At 47.5% G+C, this 24,563-nt stretch overlaps 2 protein-coding genes across 4 annotated transcripts; one reads left to right on the forward strand and one right to left on the reverse strand.

Annotated features, from left to right (window-relative positions):
* Window positions 1–4,951: 4,951 nt before the first annotated feature.
* cog8 (component of oligomeric golgi complex 8) lies at window positions 4,952–8,747 on the reverse strand. The gene is made up of 5 exons (XM_047581006.1): window positions 8,184–8,747; window positions 7,466–7,673; window positions 6,530–7,357; window positions 5,982–6,150; window positions 4,952–5,770 (listed from the first exon to the last, which is right to left on the reverse strand). Exons 1-5 carry the CDS (start codon window positions 8,513–8,515, stop codon window positions 5,451–5,453), a joined length of 1,857 nt encoding a protein of 618 aa, XP_047436962.1. The 5' UTR covers window positions 8,516–8,747; the 3' UTR covers window positions 4,952–5,450.
* Window positions 8,748–9,275: 528 nt separating this feature from the next.
* Window positions 9,276–23,619, forward strand: katnb1 (katanin p80 (WD repeat containing) subunit B 1). Of its 3 annotated transcripts, none has more exons than XM_047581001.1 (20): window positions 9,276–9,428; window positions 10,988–11,130; window positions 11,216–11,346; window positions 11,558–11,675; window positions 11,831–11,931; window positions 12,001–12,042; window positions 12,144–12,227; window positions 13,888–14,003; window positions 14,668–14,739; window positions 14,836–14,986; window positions 15,712–15,899; window positions 16,019–16,167; window positions 16,278–16,328; window positions 17,364–17,428; window positions 19,408–19,587; window positions 20,587–20,736; window positions 21,003–21,079; window positions 21,291–21,365; window positions 22,184–22,300; window positions 23,189–23,619. In XM_047581001.1, exons 2-20 carry the CDS (start codon window positions 11,091–11,093, stop codon window positions 23,328–23,330), a joined length of 2,049 nt encoding a protein of 682 aa, XP_047436957.1. In that variant the 5' UTR covers window positions 9,276–9,428; window positions 10,988–11,090; the 3' UTR covers window positions 23,331–23,619. The 3 variants fall into 3 exon arrangements, with proteins under 3 accessions (XP_047436957.1, XP_047436956.1, XP_047436955.1); XM_047581000.1 differs by having other exon boundaries at window positions 9,288–9,450; XM_047580999.1 differs by having other exon boundaries at window positions 9,291–9,472.
* Window positions 23,620–24,563: the final 944 nt, after the last annotated feature.

The following is a 24,563-nucleotide window of genomic DNA, read 5'->3' on the forward strand; positions in this document are numbered from 1 at the left end:
TCTGGACACATCAAGAGAGGAGGAGGAGGAGGAGACGGAGGAGAAGGATAATGTAGGATGAGGAGAGAAGGAGGAGAGGAGGAGGAGGAGACGGAGGAGGAGGAGAAGAAGGGGGAGAGGAGGAGGAGGAGGAGAGAAGGAGGAAGTAGAGCAGCGGAGAAGAGGAGGTAGAAGAGGAGGAGGTCTGGTTGAGTAAGAATGTTCCTACCGCCACCCTTCACCCAGTTGGTTGAGCTCTGTGATTGGCTGAAGATGTAGTGGGTGTGTGTGTGTGTGTGTGTGTGTGTGTGTGTGTGTTTTGGGGTGGGGGGGGGGACCCCCTCTGAGTGGTGAATGAGACTCAGATTAACACACACTGTCAGGGCCGAGGGTTCAAATCCCTGAAGGGTTGTTCAATATGTGGAGCCAGGAGCCAAAAGACCCCCCCCCACACACACAGACACACACACACACACACACACACACGCAGACACACACACACACACACACAGACACACACACACACACACACGCAGACACACACACACACACACACAGACACACAGACACACACGCAGACACACACACACACACACACGCAGACACACACACACACACACACACACACACACGCAGACACACACACACACACACACACACACACACACACACACGCAGACACACACACACACACACACACACACACACACACAGACACACACACACACACACACACACACACACACTGCTGGGACCAATGGTTCTACTGTATTCTATAGTACTACAGTCCTATAGTCCTACGCTCACTAGTACTATACTAGTACTACTGTAGTACTGCTGTCAGACACAGGCCGTATATTACTATAGTACTACTGTAGTACTGCTGTCAGACACAGGCCGTATATTACTATAGTACTACTGTAGTACTGCTGTCAGACACAGGCCGTATATTACTATAGTACTACTTTAGTACCAGCTCATAACTACCTCACAGTCGTATGTATGTGAGAGAGGAACCACCTGAACAACCAGCAGCCGAATAAAGACATCACACAATGGGTCAATTAAGAGGCACCTTTCAGCCTAACGAGCACGTCTTTGGAGGTGGGACGAGACACAGGGAGACACAGGGAGACACAGGGAGACACAGGGAGACACAGGGAGGACAGACACTAACCACCAGTCTGACAACGTATATCATCATATCAATAGCGCCACCAACTGGCAGTGTTCAAGATCTCACTGGATCAAATACTCAAGATCAAACAATGTGACAGTAAAATCACAATGCATGACTCAGGGTGTGAACGGTGAACTCCCAATACACAGCAATCAATACACAAAGTCACCACACACACATATCAAAGCACCACAAACAGATGCACAGCTCCACACACATCACCAGTTACATTCCATCTATAATCAAACCATCTATAAACTACATTTATACATTATTATTTTTCCCATTTTCCAGAGTAAAACATATGTTTTTGATTTCTTCTTGTCTCGGTGAGCGACGTCATGTATGCAACAAGTCACATTTGCAATATCTATAATATTGCAATTGCACATGTGCAATAATTCATTAATGTGCAATATTTCATGTCCACCTCAGCTCATAGACCAGGACACATTCCCTGTTTACGAGGGGGCTCTGGTCTCACTGTGTGCAGCCATGTTTATAACTATAATCCATGTTTATAACTATAATCCATGTTTATAACTATAATACATGTTTATAACTATAATACATGTTTATAACTATAATCCATGTTTATAACTATAATCCATGTTTATAACTATAATCCATGTTTATAACTATAATACATGTTTATAACTATAATCCATGTTTATAACTATAATACATGTTTATAACTATAATCCATGTTTATAACTATAATACATGTTTATAACTATAATACATGTTTATAACTATAATCCATGTTTATAACTATAATACATGTTTATAACTATAATACATGTTTATAACTATAATACATGTTTATAACTATAATCCATGTTTATAACTGTACTGACCCTGAGATTGTGCAGTAACTCATGCTTAACTTCATTATTTCCATACACTTGTATATATTTCCATTTATATTCTCACCATGTGCAATCATTTTTTCTCAGTAGAGCAACAACTCAGAACACAGATTCACTTCACTTATACTTATATGTTTTACATCCTCTTACTTATTCTTATTGCTCTTTGTTCTTAACAGCTGCTGTAAGAAAAAGTAATTTAATCCTGGGATCAATAAAGTGATTCTGATTCTGATTCTGATTTTCAGCATGAAGACAACTCAGGTGTGATATCACACAGAGACACACACATGTAAACAACAATGGAAGGAGGAGAGAGATGCAACAATACAGGTAAAAAAACAAAAACACAAAAAATCATCCAGCTTCACTGTCCACTAGCGCTGCACAATTATTTTCCTTAGAACTGAGATCACGATTCTTTGGTGCGATTTGTTTTACAAAATGTTTATTGCACTGATGAACTTTATCAAAACAAACAAACAGACAGAAAAACGTACGTTTTTGGTTAGGTTCGGTTCGGTTCGGGTTCGGTTCGGTTCGGACTCTCGCCACGACCACCTGGGGTTTCTTCACTTTCCATTTAACTGTCTTTACCGCTGACTTCTCTCTGCTTCTGTCTCTCGCTGTTTCCTCACGCAGCTGCAGGCGCTTCCTCCACTGACGGAACAGGTGTGAAGATGCTTTCCCACAGGTGGAGGGAGGAGTCAGCGGCAGTGCTGCCTTTAGGGGCGCTTGAAAAACCCTGGAAAAATACGTCCATAAAATAAAATGCTTAAGAATTGTTGTGTTTCGAAATGAGATCAGGTATATGTGTAAATCGAGATCGCGATTTTTTAACGATTTATCGTGCATCCCCACTGTCCACTCTGTGCCAGCGTCTAGTTTCAAAACACACCCTGGAATTTAAAGAAACATTTGGAGTCAGAGGAACACAGAGGAAACTGTTCATCAAATGAAAACTGTCGACATTTAATTGGAGACAAATTTGTTATTAACTTATGCTCAACAACATTTTTGATCCTGATGATCCTTCCCTGCACAGCAGCGCCCTCTGGTGGCCCCACGGGCCCCTAATGCAAAGACACCACGCGTCATTTAAAAGGTGTTTTTACACCGTGACCTGGATGACTGAGAACCTTCACAGACACAGCACTGGTACTAGTACTACTGCAGTACTAGTACTACAGCAGGGCTGTCATACTACTACAGGCCTAATACCGCAGTATTACGAGGCCTAATACTACAGTATTACGAGGCCTAATACTGCAGTATTACGAGGCCCAATACCGCAGTATTACGAGGCCTAATACCACAGTATTACGAGGCCTAATACCACAGTATTACGAGGCCTAATACCGCAGTATTACGAGGCCTAATACTGCAGTATACAGTGTATTTCAGGCGCCCTGGGCTGGTTCACTGCTGCTCTCTGTTGACCGTGTTGATCTCCTGCTCTTCTAACTTCCTGGTTACTGTGAAGCTCCACCTCTACTGTTGGGAGGCTCCACCCCTACCTGTGATTGCTGGCTACACCTGCGTCTATAAAAGCCAGACGTCCTCAGGTCCCCGTCTCTGTTTGGTGTCTTTGTTTTGTCTCGTCCAACATGTTGGTCTGTAGAACCAGAGAAGATAGAGAGAGAAGAAGAACAGGAGAAACTAGATAAACTAACTTCTGTCATAGATACAAACATCAAGCTGAAGGAAACATGTAGGATCTAGTAATATAACACACAGGGAGATGAGGTGAACATGAATTATTGCACATTATCAGTATCAATATGTGTATGTGATCAGTCCTCCTGTGTCGGACCAACAGGTCATGGGTTCCATGGGTTCCACTCATTGACCAGAGCTTTCGCCTTGTGAAGCGTGATGAACCTTTCAGGACCCAAACAAGCATCTCTTGTCTCTGTCATCCCTAGTTGTCATCTCTGTTTATTTAAGAAGACGTCGTTCAGGTGTCTAACGTGCGCAACGTGTCCAACCCGTCCAACATGTCCCTCCCCAGCCCGGCTGCACAGAGCGTCTCTGTTTGCTTGTGTTTGCAGTAATTAGAGCGGAGTGATTTATTAGTGTTGGATGTTTGTCTTCACACCTGCAGGATGAGGACGTTCCAGTCTCTACGCGTCTGTGTCTCAGATTTACAGCCAGAACATTCCAGAGCATTCCTGGTCCATGAGGACCTGGTTCTCAGAGTCTCAGCGTCACACGGCAGGAACCAACAAGACCCGTCTCACCAGCACCAGCAATAAACAGACGCTTATGATCCACACGGTAAATGCTCTGTGTAGCTCAGTGACACAGGAAACATTAACAACCACAAGTAACAAGAAATATGGAATAAGATTAGAATAAAATAACAGCCAGGGACGGCAGGTATCAGAGGGTAACAGGGCTAACGCTCCCAAACTAACACACTATGTTTTAATAACTTACAACAGATTGTTTTAAGCTTGGTTTAAGTAAAACCAAAGGCAGCAACAAGCCCAAGTAAGAACATTCACTGATCAGTCTGATAAATCGTAGGTTTGATAGACAGGACTCGCTAACAGTGAGCCAAGAATTCACAGCTCACAACCAGCTCTTTGGTTTTTCCCACATTAATCCGGAGGCGGCTCCGCTGGCACCAGGGTCTGTGAACTAACCTCTGAAATGTTTAGTGCCCACTTTCACTTTCTTTAAAGATAATAATAATAATAATAATGATAATAAAGATGGACCCCCCCTTTCTCCTGATGACAGTTGCCCCCCCCCTTGGCCCTACTGAGGATAAGAGGCAGCAGAAGATGAGATGCTCCCTGTGGGTGGGAGCGCCATCGCCTGGAGTAATGCAGGTATTACAGGGAAACCGTAAAATGAAAGAGGTTAACACCCCGGCCTCAGTTTAACTTAATTTAGTAAAAAAAAATAAAAATCTGTGTTCTGTAATAATAAGAAATGTTTTTATTTTTAAATGTCAAACTTTGTGTAGAGAGAAATGTTGTTATAAAAATATACCAGACACAGACAGAATGAGACCAAACATCCTAATGACACCTGAGGGTTAAATATAATAAAATTAATTTTAATAAGAGGTCAGAGGTCAACCCCCCCCACCCCCACCTCCCCCCACCCTGATTAACGTTGTCTTCATTCATTAGGTTTGTTGGTGTGTGTGTGTGTATTAGTGTGTATTAGTGTCTCGTACACTTCATCTTGGAGCATTGCTGCCTCCTACTGGATCAAACTGAAACTGCTCGCTCCCTCCCTCCCTCCCTCCCTCCCTCCCTCCCTTCCTTCCTTCCTTCCTTCCATCAGAAATAAAGATGACCTCAGTGTGTGAGGCTGCTGCCGTATTCTACTGACCACATGGTGGCGCTGCTGCTTATTTACAGACAGATGTCGAAACGTTTTCATTCAGTTTTAACAGATCTTCAACTTCAGTCCAAAGAGAATTCTTCCTCTGCTGTCGTCATCACTTCAACTCCAGACTCTGAGTCTCTGGGTCCAGACGGGCTCGGTGCTGGTGCTGGTCCTGGTTCTGGTTCTGGTTCTGGTTCTGGTCCTGGTCCTGATTCTTGTCCTGGTTCTGGTGCTGGTTGTGTGTCCACCATCAGGAGGTCCAGTCTGGCCGTGACGTCGACCTCTGGCGCCGCCAACGTTTCCCTCTGAGGAAGAAGGAAGTCCAGAGGCTCAAGGACCGAGGCCACATCGATGGAGCCCAGACCAGCGAACCTGGACATCTGAGAGGCAGGAAGACCTGGAGGACAGAGGACAGAGGACACCCTAAGACAAGGGATCTATCTGAGGGCCAGAGACCCGTCTGGGGGACCAGGCAGAGGTGTTTAACCAGATGTTTAACCAGACGTTTAACCAGACGTTTAACCAGACGTTTAACCAGACGTTTAACCAGACGTTTAACCAGATGTTTAACCAGGTGTTTAACCGGGTGTTTAACCAGGCGTTCTCACCCAGGACCAGGCCCAGCTGAGCCGGGGGGAAGAGGACCTGGAGGCAGCGGTTGAGGAAGGGGAGCAGATCTTCGGCGTAGGCGCAGCAGAACTGGAGGAAGAGCTCCTTCTCTCTGCTGCTGAAGGCCGACTCCTCGGCCCGGTGGAAAACCACGATCTGACGGCTCACCTGCCAGAGACAAAGACAGCGGAGTCAGCGTCCTCACCGCAAGACAGACACACGTCCTCAGTAGCCCAGTTCTCAGGGACGTCCTGAGGTTCAGCTTCAGATTAGCCCCCATGTCTGAGTTTCATGGTGGTTAATATTAACACGCTGTCCTGTTACTGGTCCAGCCCCTCAACTCGCTAATTCTAAGTATATTCATTTTCTTTTTACTCGTCTTGGTTTATATCCTGCGCCCTCGTCTGTAGCTCCCTGATCGGCCGCTGTCGTCTTGAAGCAGCTCTGAAGTAAAGCTCGAGTGAAATGAGTTTGACCCCCCAGGCATCAAAGCGCATGTATCGACTTTTGCCGTTGTGGATGAAAGGAGTCCCGCGTGGGGCCGTACCTTCCTCAGGCCGTCCTCCAGGCCTCTGGAGACGTCCTGGGCCAGGCCGATGGGGCAGCAGAGCCGCAGGTCGTTGAACGCCGTCAGGATGTTGTTGAGGAAGCAGGCCAGCGGCTGGAAGTCCAGCAGAGACATGGGGGGCTGCAGGGTCCCGGGCTGGGTGCTGGGGGCCACGGGCGGGATGGTGCCCCCCAGCATGGAGGGCAGGGAGATGAGCGTGTACAGGTTCATGTCCTCCTGGAACTTGTCCACCGCCTCCTGCACCGCACGGTGGAACGTGTCCCTCGCCACTCGCTGGAACATGGGCGCCAGTTGTCCCCGGAAGTCGGCCCCCACTCTGCTGAAGGACAGGCCGAAGTACATGCACTGCCCCAGCAGGGAATCCAGGCGCCCCCCCACGCCGCGCTGCAGGTCCTGATCCAACGTCTCCAGGAACTCCGCCACCTTCTGCACCACCCAGCCGTGGAAGATGGCGCCCTCGTTCAGTGGCGCCTGCCCGCTGCCGGTGGGCGGGGCCAGCGGGTCTTCATCAGAGAAGATGGCTCTGTACTGGGTGATGATGTCGAACAGGTGGACCCTGCAGGCCTCGATGGTCTTGGTGATGCGGAAGTAGGGGTCGTCGTCGGGGATGGCGGCGAGGATGGCGTGCAGCCAGGTACCGCGGGCCTGCAGGAACTTCACCCGAAGCTCCGCCTCCGTGAACACGTCCATCCGCCGCAGGTAGCCAATGACACGCAAGCACACAGGAAGCTGGGAGTTACTGCGCAGCTGCTGCAACAGCTGGTTGAGCATCAGCTGAGTCGACTGACGCACCTCACGCACGATTCCCTGAGAATAAAAGAGGGCAAAGGTCAGTTTATACTTCTACCTTCATTAACGTAGTGAACCAGACACTGGCACGTAGCTGGTCTGTTTTTTCCAGTCACCTGGTCTCACCTGGATGACCGGCAGCGTCGAGTGCTTCTTCTCCAGCCTCTTGACGTACGCCGCCAGCTCCAGGGCCTCCTCGTAGTAGCCGTTGCGGACGCAGGTGTCCATGAGCTGAGGGATCTCCAGGATCTCCAGGATCTCCGTGTGGCGGTTCAGTGTGAGGCTGTTCATCCGGCGGCTCGCTCCGATGTCCTCGGCCTCCTTCATGAAGCCCCTGAACACAAACGCAGGGATTCAATGTCCACCTGTTCTCATGGCTTCAGGAAGACGTTCATGGAGTAATTAGAGAAAACTCAATGGTATTCATATTAAAGGACGATACTACACTATCACTCCTACGCATGTAATGTATATTCCTGCCTCTTTATTTCCTGTACATTTCTTCATAGATACTTTATTCATCTCTATGAGAAATTCATATTTCCGGCATCTTGACAAAAATGTGTCACAAGGGGCAAAGCAGTATTAAATTATATAAAACGTAAAAATACAAAATACAGAAAATACAAAAGGTGTGGGTGTGTGTGATTACGTCCATATGAAAGATGTGTGCTACACACAACAATACAGTGTCTGTATTCAGTGCATCAGAATTTACTTATATTTTATCTTTCTTTTGACTTGTTTTTTTTTTTTTTTTCATGTCAAACTACTGAGACCAAGCTATTAAATGAACCCATCAGTGATTCTGTATTTAAATCCTTGGATCTCATTTAGCACCGACCTGCATTTCTCCCCGAAGCCGGGCAGCTTGTCCAGGAGCCGGGACACGCTGCTCTCCACCCGGCCGAAGTCCCGGTAGATGGTCTGGGTGCAGTCCGCGGTGCGGATGAAGGTCTGGTAGTTGGAGAAAGCCAGCTCACGGGTCTGCTGCAGGATCTGAGCCCGGTCCTCGGCCAGACGCTCCGGCTCCCGGCTCAGCTTCTCCACCCCGAACGAGCTCAGCTCGGACAGGTAGGCGGCGAAGTCCGGGTTGTCCCCCCTCCAGCTGTCCGGGAAGCTGTCCTTAAAGATCGACGCCAGAATACTCTCATCCTCCACGTCTACCGCCGACATGTTGAGCTGGACAGCCGCTACCTCCCGCTGCTGTTTCTATCACCACCCACTTCACTCCGGCTCGGGCCAGAAATGAACTTAACTGTAAAAAAGAAATATTCCGTTTGTGGACTCAAACAAACCGGAACGGGTTCTGTTGACAAACACTTGCTGATTCGTCCTCACACTTCCTGGTTCTCACTCAACACTTCCTGGTTCTTCTTCTTCGTCGCTTTTATTTCTTGACGATTGAGGAACAGCTTTACCTACAGACTGAATTACCGCCCCCTACTGGACCGTACTGGAAATAATATTCGAGTTCGAGTTCAGGTAGTTTATTTTTATATGAAATAAATATGAAAGTAAATACATTAAAAGTAGAATAAAGCCTGACTCTATATGTCCATAGACTCTATAAAGAAATATTATATTTACACACTATTCATTTATTATTGTGTGCAATGACATTAAAGTTCTCCTTCTATGTTCTTCTATTTTACTTTTATACCATTTTATTTAATAGTATTGATTCATTCATTTTATATATATTATTACACTATTATTATAATATTGCACTACTAATATTATATGCAATTTTCTCTTTTATTTTATTTATACTAGATATTACTTATTACTTATTTTAATCTTATTTTATTTTATCTCTCTTTTTACTTGTGATTTTTAAGTGTTTTTATGAGCAGCTAAGCTACTGTGACCAAGTATTTTCCCCTGTGGATCATGAAATTTTATCTCCGTGTTTGTGTCTCTGTTGTTAATAAAGTTGAACTATTCAACAAGCGGTCGGTGACGTACGCGGAAGTGAGGTCTGTTGCTAAGCTACAGCCGAGGGGCAACTAGAGCGTCAACAAGTTGTTCAGCTTCAACTTTACGCTCCTCGAGGGTTCACATGATCCACAGACACCGACCCACGAAGGTAGAGACACCGACCCACGAAGGTAGAGACATCGTCCCACGAAGGTAGAGACACGGATACCTGTGTCCGCGGGTCCCTCAGCAGATGTCGGTGATTAGCTGCATTCTCTGGGTAGAGCAGCTAACGGCTATTTAACTAATCCACCACCAGCTAGTTAGAGTTAATCTAAGTCAGGGAACTAACATCCGAGGGTTCTAGTTTGTTGGAGTGATTAATTAGTTTAACTGAGCTTCTCAATGAGATTAGTGATCACGAAGTTAGCTGTGTTAGCATCTTATAACTTAACTGTTTATTTTACTGGTCCATCAACTAATCGGTTTCTCACGTCATCTGAAATGCTGCACTATATGTATATTGTAGCTGACACAGAGGTTTTATTATATGTATATATACGTATATATGTATATAACCTTTATAAACCGCTGACCTGAAGCTGCTACTAGAAATTGCTGCTAAACTAAATTTCGTTGTAACTTGTGCGCAGTGACAATAAAGTTCTTCTTCGTCTTCTTAGTCAGGCCTTTTATTATAATCTGGAAACGCTTTATTTTCCTGTGATCCACTGAAACATGTCCTGACGTTTTCTTAAATATCCTAAAAGTGTTTCTGCTCAGTTTGTTGCTAGTTCTGAGGGAAACAGAAAGATTAAATTCACGTCTCCAGGTTTTTATTGGGACATAAAAAGTAAGCAAGTTAAAAACTGAGGTCCAGCTTCAGCACAGTAATAAAACATATCTTTAAACAGGATTTAGTCAAGTTAACAACAGACAATAAAGAGGGAACAACATAGAGAGCAGCAAGCATCAAACATACTGACATTTAAACTAAGAAATGGATCTAATATAACTGTATAAAGTTAATACACCATTAATGATAAAATAACACCAGCTCCTAATACTTTTAGTAGCTAAACTTCTAAAGTAGTAAATGAAAAGTCCTGCACTGATCAGAAAACTGATCCTCAGGATCATTAGATTCACTTCAGATTCAAGTTCGATGTATAAGATGAGACTTGATCCTGAAACGTAGTTGTTCCAGCAACAAGACGAGACAGAACTAAACAGAATGAGTTCGATAAAAACTGTAACGTACGATTAAATAAAGTAAAAGTACGAAGTACTTACAAACTGCATCAGGTTTAATTAATTAACTAAGTCGTTCCAATGACTCTGTCCCTCTGTCCTCTCTCTGTCTCTCTGTCTCTGCCTCTGCCTCTGTCCTCTGTCCTCTGTCCTCTGTCCCTCTGTCCTCTCTCTGTCTCTCTGTCTCTGCCTCTGTCTCTGTCCTCTGTCCTCTGTCCTCTCTCTGTCTCTCTGTCTCTCTATCTTTGTCCCTCTGTCCTCTGTCCTCTGTCTCTCTGTCCTCTGTCTCTCTGTCCTCTGTCTCTCTGTCCTCTGTCCTCTCTCTGTCCTCTGTCTCTCTGCCTCTGTCCTCTGTCTCTCTGTCCTCTCTCTGTCCTCTCTCTGTCTCTCTGTCCTCTGTCCTCTGTCCTCTGTCTCTCTGTCTCTCTGTCCTCTGTCCTCTGTCCTCTCTCTGTCCTCTGTCCTCTGTCCCTGCAGGTGGACCAGGCTCAGACCAGTAGTTGAGAAGCTGATGTCATGAATTAGCCTCAGCTTCGGTCCATCTGTCCAAACGCAGCAGCCCGTCTCCACGGCGACCACCATGGCGTCCTCCAGCTCCACCAAGATCTCCTGGCGACTGCGTGAGTAGAAACTCTCTCACGTGAATGTGTTGTGTCTGGTGAGCGTTTGTGGTCCTCTGACCTGAATGTGTCCCTGGTTGTCCAGAGGAGTTCGAGGCTCACGCCAGCAGCGTGTCCTGCTCGTCTCTGGGGAAAAGCTCCGGGCGGCTACTGGCCACGGGAGGAGAGGACTGCAGGGTCAACATCTGGGCCGTGAGCAAGGCCAACTGCATCATGGTGAGACATGCTGCGTCCATTCGCACAGAAACGCACAAAACCCAAATATCACAATACAGACTGGATGGAAACGCAGCTACTGGCTTTATTCCTCCAGCTCATCAGCAGAGCTACGAGTGTGTGGTGCTGGTCGGGAAGAAGAATGAATGATATATAAAATAAAGCAGAAGAATAGAAGAGAATAATCATTAATACTAATGTCTGTCCTCAGAGTTTGACCGGTCACAAGAACCCGGTGGAGTGTGTCCAGTTCAACGTGTCGGAGGAGCAGGTCGTGGCCGGGTCTCAGTCTGGATCCATCCGGGTCTGGGACCTGGAGGCCGCTAAGAGTAAGATCCCCTCTGGTCCATGACCGCTCCATCATCAGGTCCATCAGGGACCAGCAGAATGTCCAAGTCCAAAACCACATCCAGTACTAGTCCATAACCGGTCCAGGGCCAGGTCTGAAACCAGTCTCTGTCTCTGTCCGTGTCTCTGTCCTCAGTTTTAAGGACTCTGATGGGACATAAAGCCAGCGTCACCAGTCTGGGCTTCCACCCGTTCGGAGACTTCCTGGCCTCCAGCTCCACGGACACCAACATCAAGGTATTTACCGGACTGGGATGCTCCCTTTGTTCTCAGCTTTCATTCATGGACTGGTCTTTGTGTTTCCAGCTGTGGGACGTGAGGAGGAAGGGCTACGTGTTCAGGTACAAGGTGAGAATGGTGCTTGTTACCAGTAGATCTCAGATGTTCAGCTCTGGATGTGCCAGCGAACACATGTTCAACGATGACGTTCAAACATTTAAACACTGCAGGGTCACACTCAGGCCGTCAGGAGTTTGGCCTTCAGCCCTGACGGGAAGTGGTTGGCGTCGGCGAGTGACGACTGCACTGTCAAAGTACGTCCTGGTGCTCGGCTCACGTTTCCTCTATGTTTCCTCTATGTTTCCTCCATGTTTCCTCCATGTTTCCTCCATGTTTCCTCCATGTTTCCTCTATGTTTCCTCCATGTTTCCTCTATGTTTCCTCCATGTTTCCTCCATGTTTCCTCCATGTTTCCTCTATGTTTCCTCCATGTTCCTCTATGTTTCCTCTATGTTTCCTCATGTTTCCCCCATGTTTCCTCCATGTTTCCTCATGTTTCCTCCATGTTTCCTCATGTTTCCTCCAGGTTCCTCCATGTTTCCTCCATGTTTCCTCCATGTTTCCTCCATGTTTCCTCCATGTTTCCTCCATGTTTCCTCTATGTTTCCTCCATGTTTCCTCTATGTTTCCTCCATGTTTCCTCCATGTTTCCTCCATGTTTCCTCTATGTTTCCTCCATGTTTCCTCTATGTTTCCTCTATGTTTCCTCCATGTTTCCTCTATGTTTCCTCCATGTTTCCTCCATGTTTCCTCCATGTTTCCTTCATGTTTCCTCCATGTTTCCTCCATGGTTCCTCCATGGTTCCTCCATGTTTCCTCCATGTTTCCTTCATGTTTCCTCCATGTTTCCTCCATGTTTCCTACGTGTTTCCTCCATGTTTATGTTTCCTCCATGTTTCCTTCATGTTTCCTCCATGTTTCCTCCATGTTTCCTCCATGTTTCCTTGCTCTGCTCGGCTCATGTTTCCTCCATGTTTCCTCTATGTTTCCTTCATGTTTCCTTCATGTTTCCTCCATGTTTCCTTGCTCTGCTCGGCTCATGTTTCCTCCATGTTTCCTCTATGTTTCCTTCATGTTTCCTTCATGTTTCCTCCATGTTTCCTTGCTCTGCTCGGCTCATGTTTCCCCTATGTTTCCTCCATGTTTCCTCCATGTTCCCTCCATGTTTCCTCCATGGTTCCTCCATGGTTCCTCCATGTTTCCTCCATGTTTCCTCCATGTTTCCTGGGTATTACGATATCCTGACTCAGTTTGTCTTCTGAGAGAGATTTGATCCAGATTAGCTTGTTGGTTCCAGAGGTTTGTGTCGTCTCCTCCATCTCTTTGTCTTTCATTTGTCTTCTTAAATCCTGACTCTGTCTTCAGAGCTGGACAAAGGAGACGGAGATTTGAAAGACCAACATCAGAAGTTTCCAATCTGAAGTTATTTTTTGACAGGTTGCATGAAGCTAGGCCCATTTCCAGCTGTTTTTTATCAGTCAGGCTTCATGACTAAGGATTATTATTTATTTATTTGTTGTGGTGGCTCATCAGCTGAGGTTTCTGACAAACTGATGTCAGATCTTTAAATGGAGATCAATTAAGAGTTTATGTTTAATTTATTTCTAACAAATCCCTCATGATCCCATTGTCACACATGCTCTGTTCACATCAGACTCACTTTCAAAGGCTAAACAACCTTTTAATAACTCTAACGTAACTTAACGAAGCTTATGAAGAGTATTATTATTAACATCTCACATTAATCACAGACTCCTGAGATGTTTAAGGAGCTTCTGATCTAAAAGCCTGTTTCATGACTTGTGTCTGTTATTGTCAAAAGGGATCGAGAACAAGCTGATGACCTTCTAGAAACAAACTCTGTCTCAGCTGTGTCCTCTTGTCTCAGCTGTGTCCTCTTGTCTCTTGTCTCAGCTCTGGGACCTGACTCAGGGGAAAACCATCACTGAGTTCAAATCTCACACTGCAGCCGTCAACATCGTCCAGTTCCACCCCAACGAATACCTGCTGGCATCCGGGAGCTCCGACAGGTACCAGACCTTCAGATATATTAAATGTTTCCTCCTTATTTCCTCCATGTTTCCTCCTTGTTTCCTCCTTATTTTCTCTGTGTTTCCTCCATATTTCCTCCTTATTTCCTTCATGTTTCCTCCTTATTTCCTCCTTATTTCCTCCATGTTTCCTCCTTATTTTCTCCATATTTCCTCCTTATTTTCTCAATGTTTCCTTCTTATTTCTTCCTTATTTCCTCCATGTTTCCTCCATGTTTCCTCCATGTTTCCTCCATGTTTTCTCCATGTTTTCTTCATGTTTCCTCCTCATTTCTTCCATGTTTCCTCCATGTTTCCTCCTTATGTCCTCCTTATTTCCTCCATGTTTCCTCCTTATTCCCTCCATGTTTCCTCCACGTTTCCTCCATGTTTCCTCCTTATTTCCTTCATGTTCCCTCCATGTTTCCTCCTTATTTCCTCCATGTTTCCTCCATGTTTCCTCCTTATTTCCTTCATGTTCCCTCCATGTTTCCTCCTTATTTCCTCCATGTTTCCTCCATGTTTTCTCCATGTTTTCTTCCTGTTTCCTCCATGTTTCCTCCTTATTCCCTCCATGTTTCCTCCACGTTTCCTCCACGTTTCCTCCATGTTTCCTCCTTATTTCCTCCTTATTCCCTCCATGTTTCCTCCACGTTTCCTGCAGGTCAATCAAACTGTGGGACCTGGAGAAGTTTACGATGATTGGTTCATTGGAGGGCGACACTACTCCAGTCAGGTGAGTTTTATCTCTATTACAGACATAGAGTCTCTGGTACATGACCTCTGACCTTTAATTTCTGACCCCTGACTTCTGACCCTGTGGTGTATTCAGGTGCGTCTTGTTCAGTCCAGATGGCTCCTGCCTGTTCAGTGGAGCCTCTGACTCTCTGAGGGTTTTTGGCTGGGAGCCCGACCGCTGCTTTGACCTGGTTCCAGTCGGATGGGGAAAAGTATCGGACCTGGCCATCTGCAGCCAGCAGCTGGTACGTAGCCAGCCACTGCATTAGGAACACCTGGCCACTGCATAAGGAACACCTGGCCACTGCATTAGGAACTCCTGGCCACTGCATTAGGAACTCCTGGCCACTGCATTAGGAAACTGCATTAGGAACTCCTGGCCACTGCATTAGGAACACCTGGCCACTGCATTAGGAAACTGCATTAGGAACTCCTGGCCACTGCATTAGGAACACCTGGCCACTGCATTAGGAACTCCTGGCCACTGCATTAGGAACACCTGGCCACTGCATTAGGAAACTGCATTAGGAACACCTGGCCACTGCATTAGGAACTCCTGGCCACTGCATTAGGAAACTGCATTAGGAACACCTGGCCACTGCATTAGGAACACCTGGCCACTGCATTAGGAGCTCCTGGCCACTGCATTAGGAACACCTGGCCACTGCATTAGGAGCTCCTGGCCACTGCATTAGGAACACCTGGCCACTGCATTAGGAAATAATGCTGAGTTGACCTGAAGGATCGTTGTTTGTGGTTCTGTTAAAGTGGATCGAATTAAACATCAAAATGTTTCCGTTACTTATCCCAGCCCACTGCGTCATAACATTAGGGACACTCAGTTCAATAGTTCTACACAGTGAAAACAGCAGAACCTTCATGGACACCAGACCTAGAGCAGGACTGGTGCTGCTACTGTACCTAATGAAGTGGCCAGGGCCCGTGTTTGATGCTCCGGTGTCCCTGTCAGATCGGCGTGTCTCACCAGCTGTCCAGTGTGTCGTCCTTCGTGGTCGATCTGAAGAGGGTGAAGAAGAGCGGAGGCTCTGTGATCCAAGGAATTATCCAGGACAACCAGCCGCTCCCAGAGCCCAAGGATCCGAAAGCAGCAGCCCTACGCCGCAACTACGAGAAGAGACCCACAACCACCTCTCAGAGGTAACACAACTACACAACAACCACAATAAGAACTGATCATGAGGATCAGATTGGTCTCTGTCTGAAACCAGCGTTACTGAGGAAACTTCATTCAGTGTCACATGTCATGATGTCGTCAGAGTGAAGCAGCGTCCAGATGCTGAGAGGCGGAGCCCTGATGGCGAGAGGCGGAGCCCCAGTGAGGACGAGGCAGACGAGAAGCTGTCGTCAGCTGAGATCCACAACGCCGAGGACTATAAGGAGATCTTCCAGCCCAAGAACGCCATCTGTAGGTGGATCACAGGATCAGAACAGTCCTCTCATCCAATGTGGTTGTTTCTTTCACATCTACAATGAAGATGTGAAGTCAGTTACAGCCTCGTGTCTCGTCTCTTCCAGCTCGAACTCCTCCCAAGATCTCAGAGCCTTTCCCTGCTCCTCCAGAGGACGGTGAGTTCTACCAGAGACTAGAGCTGTCAAACCATTAAATGTTTAATCAGACTAATCTCAGGTTGATGTGGATTCATTCTGATTAATCAGATTAAATCTCCTTCTGTTTAATCTCTATTGATTGTTGATGATGAACAGACTCCAGGAAGAAGAGAATATATCTGCACTGAACGAGTTCATTCAACATAACACCTTTTTGTGTCTTTGTTTGTCCACCATGTGTCCACATGAGTGTGTCCCTGTTGCTACGGAGACAGACTAACTTGTGGACATTGTCCAACCAGAGGAGAGCTGACGCTTCTTATTGAGAACAGTGTCTCCCAGTGAACAGTGGCTGCAGGAGTGGACACATATTAGCAGCAGCATCGGCAGCTTGTCTTTGTCTTGGTTTGTCTTGGTTTGTCTCCAGCTGTTAGCCGCGTTAGCCCAAGTGCTAGCAGAATCCCCGGCTAACGTATGCTTGGCTTGGTTCATGTGCTGTTTGAAGCTGGAAAGAAAACTCCTTCCTGCAGAGTGTGACGATACTTTATGTGTCTCCACTGGTCCCTCTTGGTTTCTTTGTCCTCAAATGTCCCATGGAGAGGACCAACGTGCTGTTTAGCGTCTTCCATCTTTATGGGTTGGTTCTGCTGCCTGTCACTACCGGATCAGCTGGTGCTTGCTACTTGGACAAACTGAGACACGTTCACAGTCGTTCTGCTGCAGATGCTTCATTAATCACATTAATCCTGATGATGATTAATTAATATTAACGAGTTCACTTTGACAGCTCTAGTTAAAACTTAAATCTCAGAAGAGTTTAAGAACCTGGGTTCCATGTTGAATTAAGAGGTATAAGCTCATATCTCACATCTATCTCAAATGTTTTTCAACAGTGGGGAAAAGGAACTTCAGGCTCCATTTCTGAGCTGAAAATACCAGATTATTAGATAAAACATGGGGCCGTATAAAATCCATTGGCACATGGCTCCAACTTTGGACACACCTGGTGTAGAGACTCCTCTCTGATGCTCCTGTTGTCCTCCTTCCTCCCAGAGACCATCCTGGCCATCGGCCGCCAGCTGAAGGACTTGACTTCTCCTTTTCCTGACAAGCAGCAGGTCAGTGAACGCAGCACCACCAGGTTAGACCTGGGGGGTCAAATTCATTTTAGTTCCAGGGCCACATTCAGCCCAGTTTGACCTGGAGTGGACCAGACCAGTAAGGTAAGTGTTGTGTCCTGTCTAGTTGTGTCCTGACTAAATTTTCATTGAAAAAAATGCAATCTTTAGTCTTTGCCCTCTGGCGGGGGCCACTTTGGGCCCACGGGCCGTATGTTTGACACCTGTGCTGGGGAGTTTAGGTTGGGCTCACATTAATGCAGAGAGCCCTCACTTAAATTTGGTCTCCAGTTACATCAGCTGGGTGGGAGGACATCTGACTGTAGACCGGGGGGGTCAGACTCCAGTTCATACGAAACCATAAACAGCCTCCAGTCACTAGGGGGCAGCAGAGCTCACCCTAACCATCAGCTTATGACAGGAATCAAAAGACCCCCACAGACCTGGTCCTTCACAGACCTGGACCCCCACAGACCTGGACCCCCACAGACCTGGACCTTCACAGACCTGGACCCCGACACACCTGGACCTTCACAGACCTGGACCTTCAACCTACGACCTGGACCTTCACAGACCTGGACCCCGACAGACCTGGACCCCCACAGACCTGGACCTTCACAGACCTAGACCTTCACAGACCTGGACCCCGACACACCTGGACCCCCACAGACCTGGACCCCCACAGACCTGGATCTCCACAGGCCTGGACCTTCACAGACCTGGACCCCGACACACCTGGACCCCCACAGACCTGGACCTTCACAGACCTGGACCCCGACACACCTGGACCCCCACAGACCTGGACCCCCACAGACCTGGACCCCCACAGACCTGGACCTTCACAGACCTAGACCTTCACAGACCTGGACCCCGACACACCTGGACCCCCACAGACCTGGACCCCCACAGACCTGGACCCCCACAGACTGGATTCACGCCTGGACCTTCACAGACCTGGACCCCGAACACCTGGACCCCCACAGACCTGGACCTTCACAGACCTGGACCCGACACCTGGACCTTCACAGACCTGGACCCCGACACACCTGGACCCCACAGACCTGGACCTTCACAGACCTGGACCCCGACACACCTGGACCTTCACAGACCTGGACCTTCACAGACCTGGACCCCCACAGACCTGGACCCCCACAGACCTGGACCTTCACAGACCTGGACCTTCACAGACCTGGACCCCGACACACCTGGACCCCCACAGACCTGGACCCCCACAGACCTGGATCTCCACAGGCCTGGACCTTCACAGACCTGGACCCCGACACACCTGGACCCCCACAGACCTGGACCTTCACAGACCTGGACCCCGACACACCTGGACCTTCACAGACCTGGACCCCCACAGACCTGGACCCCCACAGACCTGGACCTTCACAGACCTGGACCCCGACACACCTGGACCTTCACAGACCTGGACCCCCACAGACCTGGACCCCCACAGACCTGGACCTTCACAGACCTGGACCCCCACAGACCTGGATCTCCACAGACCTGGACCCCGACACACCTGGACCCCACAGACCTGGACCTTCACAGACCTGGACCCCGACACACCTGGACCTTCACACACCTGGACCTTCACAGACCTAGACCTTCGCAGACCTGGACCCCCACAGACCTGGATCTCCACAGGCCTGGACCTTCACAGACCTGGACCCCGACACACCTGGACCTTCACACACCTGGACCTTCGAGTTCAGACTGTGTTAATTCCCAGTGAATGATTTATATAAATGAACTATTTTCTAAACTTGTTAAAATGTCACATAGTGAGTTAATAAGTGACGTTGGTGCAGATGTGATGTCAAATAATGGAACAGTTGTGTTTAATTGCAGTTGTTTTTTGCAGTGTTTTGTTTAGTTATTTATGGAGTAAAAGGTGCAGCACTGTTTCTGTTCCTCTCAGTGACGAGGTTTGTTGTTTCTTGGACCTGTCTGAACCATGTCTGATGTCTTTTAAGGCTCCTCCACTGGCCTCCTCCACCCCCGTCCAGAGGGTGGAGCCCACAGTGGTCCAGCGTCCAGAGCCCCCCCCCTCCAGCCAGCCTCCCCCCTCCACAGCCAAACCCAGAGCTCAGCCCAAACTCATCCCCAGCACCAGGAACGAGCCCATTGGTCTGAACGTGGCCGACTTCCTGCCTGTGAGTATAAAGCTGTGGCAGCTGAGTCACGTCTCCACCGTATGAGCAGGGAAACATTTCTACACTTCTAAATCATTAACTGGGAGTCACTAATTAACTGGTTCTTGTCCAGTTACAGTCAATGTGTCTGTGAATGTGAACAGTTAAAGTGGAAGCTGAGGATGATACATTCTCTTTAAAACTTTGAAAAAGAAACGTGATTGTTTAAAACATGAAGTGAATGTGTCGTCTGCAGCTTCCTCTTGATTAACTGTTCTCAGAATAGTGTTTTTATCAGATTCCCACAGCGTAGATTACGTGTGGATTACGTATAGTTTACGTGTGGATTACGTGTAGTTTACGTGTGGATTTCTGCGATAAATTTTCACTGACTCCAGAGTAAATGACGTAGTTATTCATAATCATGTCACGTAGTTTTTATCTGGATATGAACTTTGTCCACGCCGACAGTTTAATGCCTGAAAGGTTGAGTCCTGATATTTAATCTGTCCTGATGGGGACACAAGCCTCCTTTATCTTCGATCTGTCCATCATAACTTTTTACTTTATATTTGGCAAAGTGTTTATGTTTTAGCCAAACTCAACTCCCATAATGCTCCACTCTTACACTGTGTTTTAATGGGAGTTGTAGTTTTGAACCTAATTGAACCTCCTAATCATCAGCGTTTCCACGGCTCCAACAACCAACAAATATTTCCATTTCTGTTTGTTTTTATAAATGAATGAATCAGTGCTGCCTTCACAGCCACTGGAATATAAAGCTTAAACACAGATTATGATCATGACTGAAGTGGATTAACAGATTTAATGAAATAAATATTAACGTGATATTTTAAGGACATTTTTGTAGAGGACACTTTTGTCCTTATTGGTCAGTTTTTTTTGCCAAAATCTCATCAACAACAAAATTAAAAGTCATGTGACGCCCGGAGCTCTATTGGTCAGCGCTCAGCCAATCAGAGACGAGTCTGGAGTGAAGTGGGTGTGTCTGTGGTTCAGCCTGCAGCCAATCACAGGCCTGGAGCTCTGGGGGACGAGGACGCTTTGTCCCAGATCAAGAAGGGACACGACACCATGAGTGTGATGCTGAGCAGCCGACACAAGAACCTGGAGACGGTCCGGGCCGTGTGGGCCAGAGAGGACATCAAGGTCAGACTGTCCTCCTGTCCTCCCGTCCTCCTGTCCATCTGCACATCTGTCCTCCCGTCCATCTGTCCTCCTGTCCTCCTGTCCATCTGTCCTCCTGTCCTCCTCTCCATCTGTCCTCCTGTCCTCCCGTCCATCTGTCCTCCTGTCCATCTGTCCTCCCGTCCTCCTGTCCTCCCGTCCTCCTGTCCTCCTGTCCTCCTGTCCTCCTGTCCATCTGTCCTCCTGTCCATCTGTGATGTCTCTGACTTAATGTCTTTTGTGTCCAGAGCGCTCTGGACGCTGCCGTCTCCATGAGTGACCTGTCCATAGTGGTGGACGTCCTCAACATCATCAACCTCCACCCGTGAGTCAAGCAAGCGCCTACACATGTAGACATGCCATAACATTATGACCACCTTCCTACTGGTGTAGAGCCCCCTAGTGGTGACTCCTCAGGGAATGGACATGGGCCTTCTGGGGGGGTGTCCTCTGGTGTCTTTGAGGGGAGGAGCCTAGCACGTGGTTTAAATCCAGTCCTAGTTCACACGGGGTTTAACACATGGTTGTTGTTTCAGGACTCTGTGGAAGTTGGACCTGTGCACCAGTGTCCTCCCTCAGATCGACAAACTGCTGCAGAGTAAATATGAGAGGTGAGTCCAACAGGGTCGACCAATCAGAGCAGAGCCTCAACCAATCAGAGCAGAGCAGAGCCTCAACCAATCAGAGCAGAGCAGAGCCCAGACCAATCAGAGCAGAGCAGAACCTTGACCAATCAGAGCAGAGCAGAGCCTCGACCAATCAGAGCAGAGCAGAGCCTCGACCAATCAGAGCAGAGCAGAGCCCAGACCAATCAGAGCAGAGCAGAGCCCAGACCAATCAGAGCAGAGCAGAGCCACGACCAATCAGAGCAGAGCAGAGCCACGACCAATCAGAGCAGAGCAGAGCCTCGACCAATCAGAGCAGAGCAGAGCCACGACCAATCAGAGCAGAGCAGAGCCCAGACCAATCAGAGCAGAGCAGAGCCTCGACCAATCAGAGCAGAGCAGAGCCACGACCAATCAGAGCAGAGCAGAGCCACGACCAATCAGAGCAGAGCAGAGCCACGACCAATCAGAGCAGAGCAGAGCCACGACCAATCAGAGCAGAGCAGAGCCTCGACCAATCAGAGCCTCGACCAATCAGAGCAGAGCAGAGCCCAGACCAATCAGAGCAGAGCAGAGCCTCGACCAATCAGAGCAGAGCAGAGCCCAGACCAATCAGAGCAGAGCCTCGACCAATCAACCAATCATTGTCAGCTTTATTGTTAGTTTCTTCACACGTCCCAGACACAAAACAACTGAAACAACGGTGTCTTCTGTCCCTGAGACATGTGTGTTGTGAAGGGGACGGATACGGAGACATTTTCTAACACTAAAGTAAATAATGACAGTAATCAGCCAATCAGAGACGTGCTTTCTGTCTTCTGCAGCTATGTCCAAACCGGATGTTTGTCTCTGAAACTCATCATGAAACATTTCTGGATCCTCATCTCTGACACACTCAAGGCCACGCCCTCTGTGGGAGTGGACATCACCCGAGAGGAGAGGTGAGCAACACCTGTCCTACACCTGTTCAACACCTGTCCTACACCTGTTCAACACCTGTCCTACACCTGTCCTACACCTGTCCTACACCTGTCCTACACCTGTTCAACACCTGTCCTACACCTGTCCAACACCTGTCTCCAACACCTGTCTCCAACACCTGTCCAACACCTGTCCTACACCTGTCCTACACCTGTCTCCAACACCTGTCTCCAACACCTGTCCTACACCGTCCAATACTTGTCCTACACCTGTCCTACACCTGTCCTACACCTGTCTCCAACACCTGTCCAATACCTGTCCTACACCTGTCTCCAACACCTGTCCAACACCTGTCCAACACCTGTCCTACACCATCCAATACCTGTCCTACACCTGTCCAACACCTGTCCTACACCATCCAATACCTGTCCTACACCTGTCCAACACCTGTCCTACACCGTCCAATACCTGTCCTACATCTGTCTTACACCTGTCCAAAACCTGTCCTACACCTGTCCTACACCTGTCCAATACTTGTCCTACACCTTTCCAATACTTGTCCTACACCGTTCGATACCTGTCCTACACCTGTCCTACACCTGTCCTACACCTGTCCAACACCTGTCCTACACCTGTCCAATACCTGTCCTACACCTGTCTCCAACACCTATTCAATACCTGTCCAATACCTGTCCAATACCTGTCCTACACCGTTCAATACTTGTCCTACATGTAGCCAAACCATAATTACACATAAGTAATTTTTCCTTATCGATGTCTGGTGGTGCTGTGAAGCTCCGCCTCTCAGCAGCGTGATGGTGGTGAAGGTGATGAAGGTGATGAAGGTGATGAAGGTGATGATGGTGATGGTGACTGTGTCTGTCCTGTCTATGTTCTCTGTCCTACAGACTCCAGAGGTGCAGGTCGTGCTTCCAGATGTTGAAGAATCTCAGTAACGTGGTGAAGAACAAGTCGTCTCAGGTCGGTCGTCATGGCAGCGCCTTCAAAGAGCTGCAGCTGCTCATGGCGCCGCTCCACGATGCACTCTGAGGACACACTCTGAGGACACACTCTGAGGACACACTCTGAGGACGCACTCTGAGGACGCACCAGCTGACCACCAGCTGACCAGACACTTAAATCACAGTCGGATGTTGACCTTTGACCTGTACCTGGGATCCATCAGCTGATCAGACTCCTTCAGACAATCAGAGACACGTCAGAGGAGGAGGACGCTGTGTTTTAGGACAAACTCTTTTCTATGTTTCCTGATAGAATTGTTGACTGTTGTTTATTTAATAAAGACGTGATGGAGCTAAAGTGTGAAGCTGCTCATTCAGTCCCAGGTTCTGTGTCCATCCGTCTAACCTGCTGGAAGCTAACCAGAGCTAGCCAGCGTTTAGCAACATGCTAATCTAATCTCATTTACATCATTTAAATTTAAATTGATCTCTTGTTTCATTCCATCGTTAATGGGTTAATGAACTGAAAGTTTTATTCTCTGTATTAACCTTTAACTTTTCTCTTTCAGTGAACGTGATGACTGAGATCTGTCCCGTGTCATAACTTAATATTTTTATTACTTTAATATTTCACTTTTTTAATCACATTGATTCTTTCCTGCCTCGCGTTCCCATTTTAAGGATTTTAACCCTTTAAATTCCAGGTTCATTACTTAAAGTCACTGTTGTTTTTTTTCAAAAATAATACAAAGAAATGAGTCGTTTTCCATAAAACGAATGTTGCGGCATTTTTTGTAATCAGTCGTAGTTTTTGTGTAGCATCAGATTTTCCTTCAGTGACTCTGTAACGTCTTATTGTGTGTTGCTCTCAGAGCTTTAACAGGATGTGATGAATGTGAATGATCCTCTGTTCCCTCCCTGTGATGAGGATGAATTCAGATAAACACTAGATGGCAGCAAAGCATAAAGCGCTGAGACCTGTGTCTCTGTTTGTCTCTGGATGAAGATTTATTTTCCCTGGCTTTGTGTCGTCTTCATCATCTTCTCGGAGGTGTCCACAGGTATTTCTGACGTGAGGAGAATGTCTGTTGCTCCTGGAGGCTTCAGGTTCTGGGTCTGTTTGGTCTAAACTGAATTAAAGTGAATAGTCATTATGGTTAATTAGGTCATTTATTCCAGAGGATCTTCTCTAAGTTTGACCTTCAGCTCCTGAACCATGAAGCTCACGTTGTCTCTGTGATGGATGTCGTGTCTGAGCGGCTGTTTGCTAATGAACACATCTGCTCCTGTCACCTGTGACCTCTGACCCCGCCCACCTTAC

The sequence above is a fragment of the Mugil cephalus genome, chromosome 3 (genome assembly GCF_022458985.1).
Source record: "Mugil cephalus isolate CIBA_MC_2020 chromosome 3, CIBA_Mcephalus_1.1, whole genome shotgun sequence".
Taxonomy (NCBI): domain Eukaryota; kingdom Metazoa; phylum Chordata; class Actinopteri; order Mugiliformes; family Mugilidae; genus Mugil; species Mugil cephalus.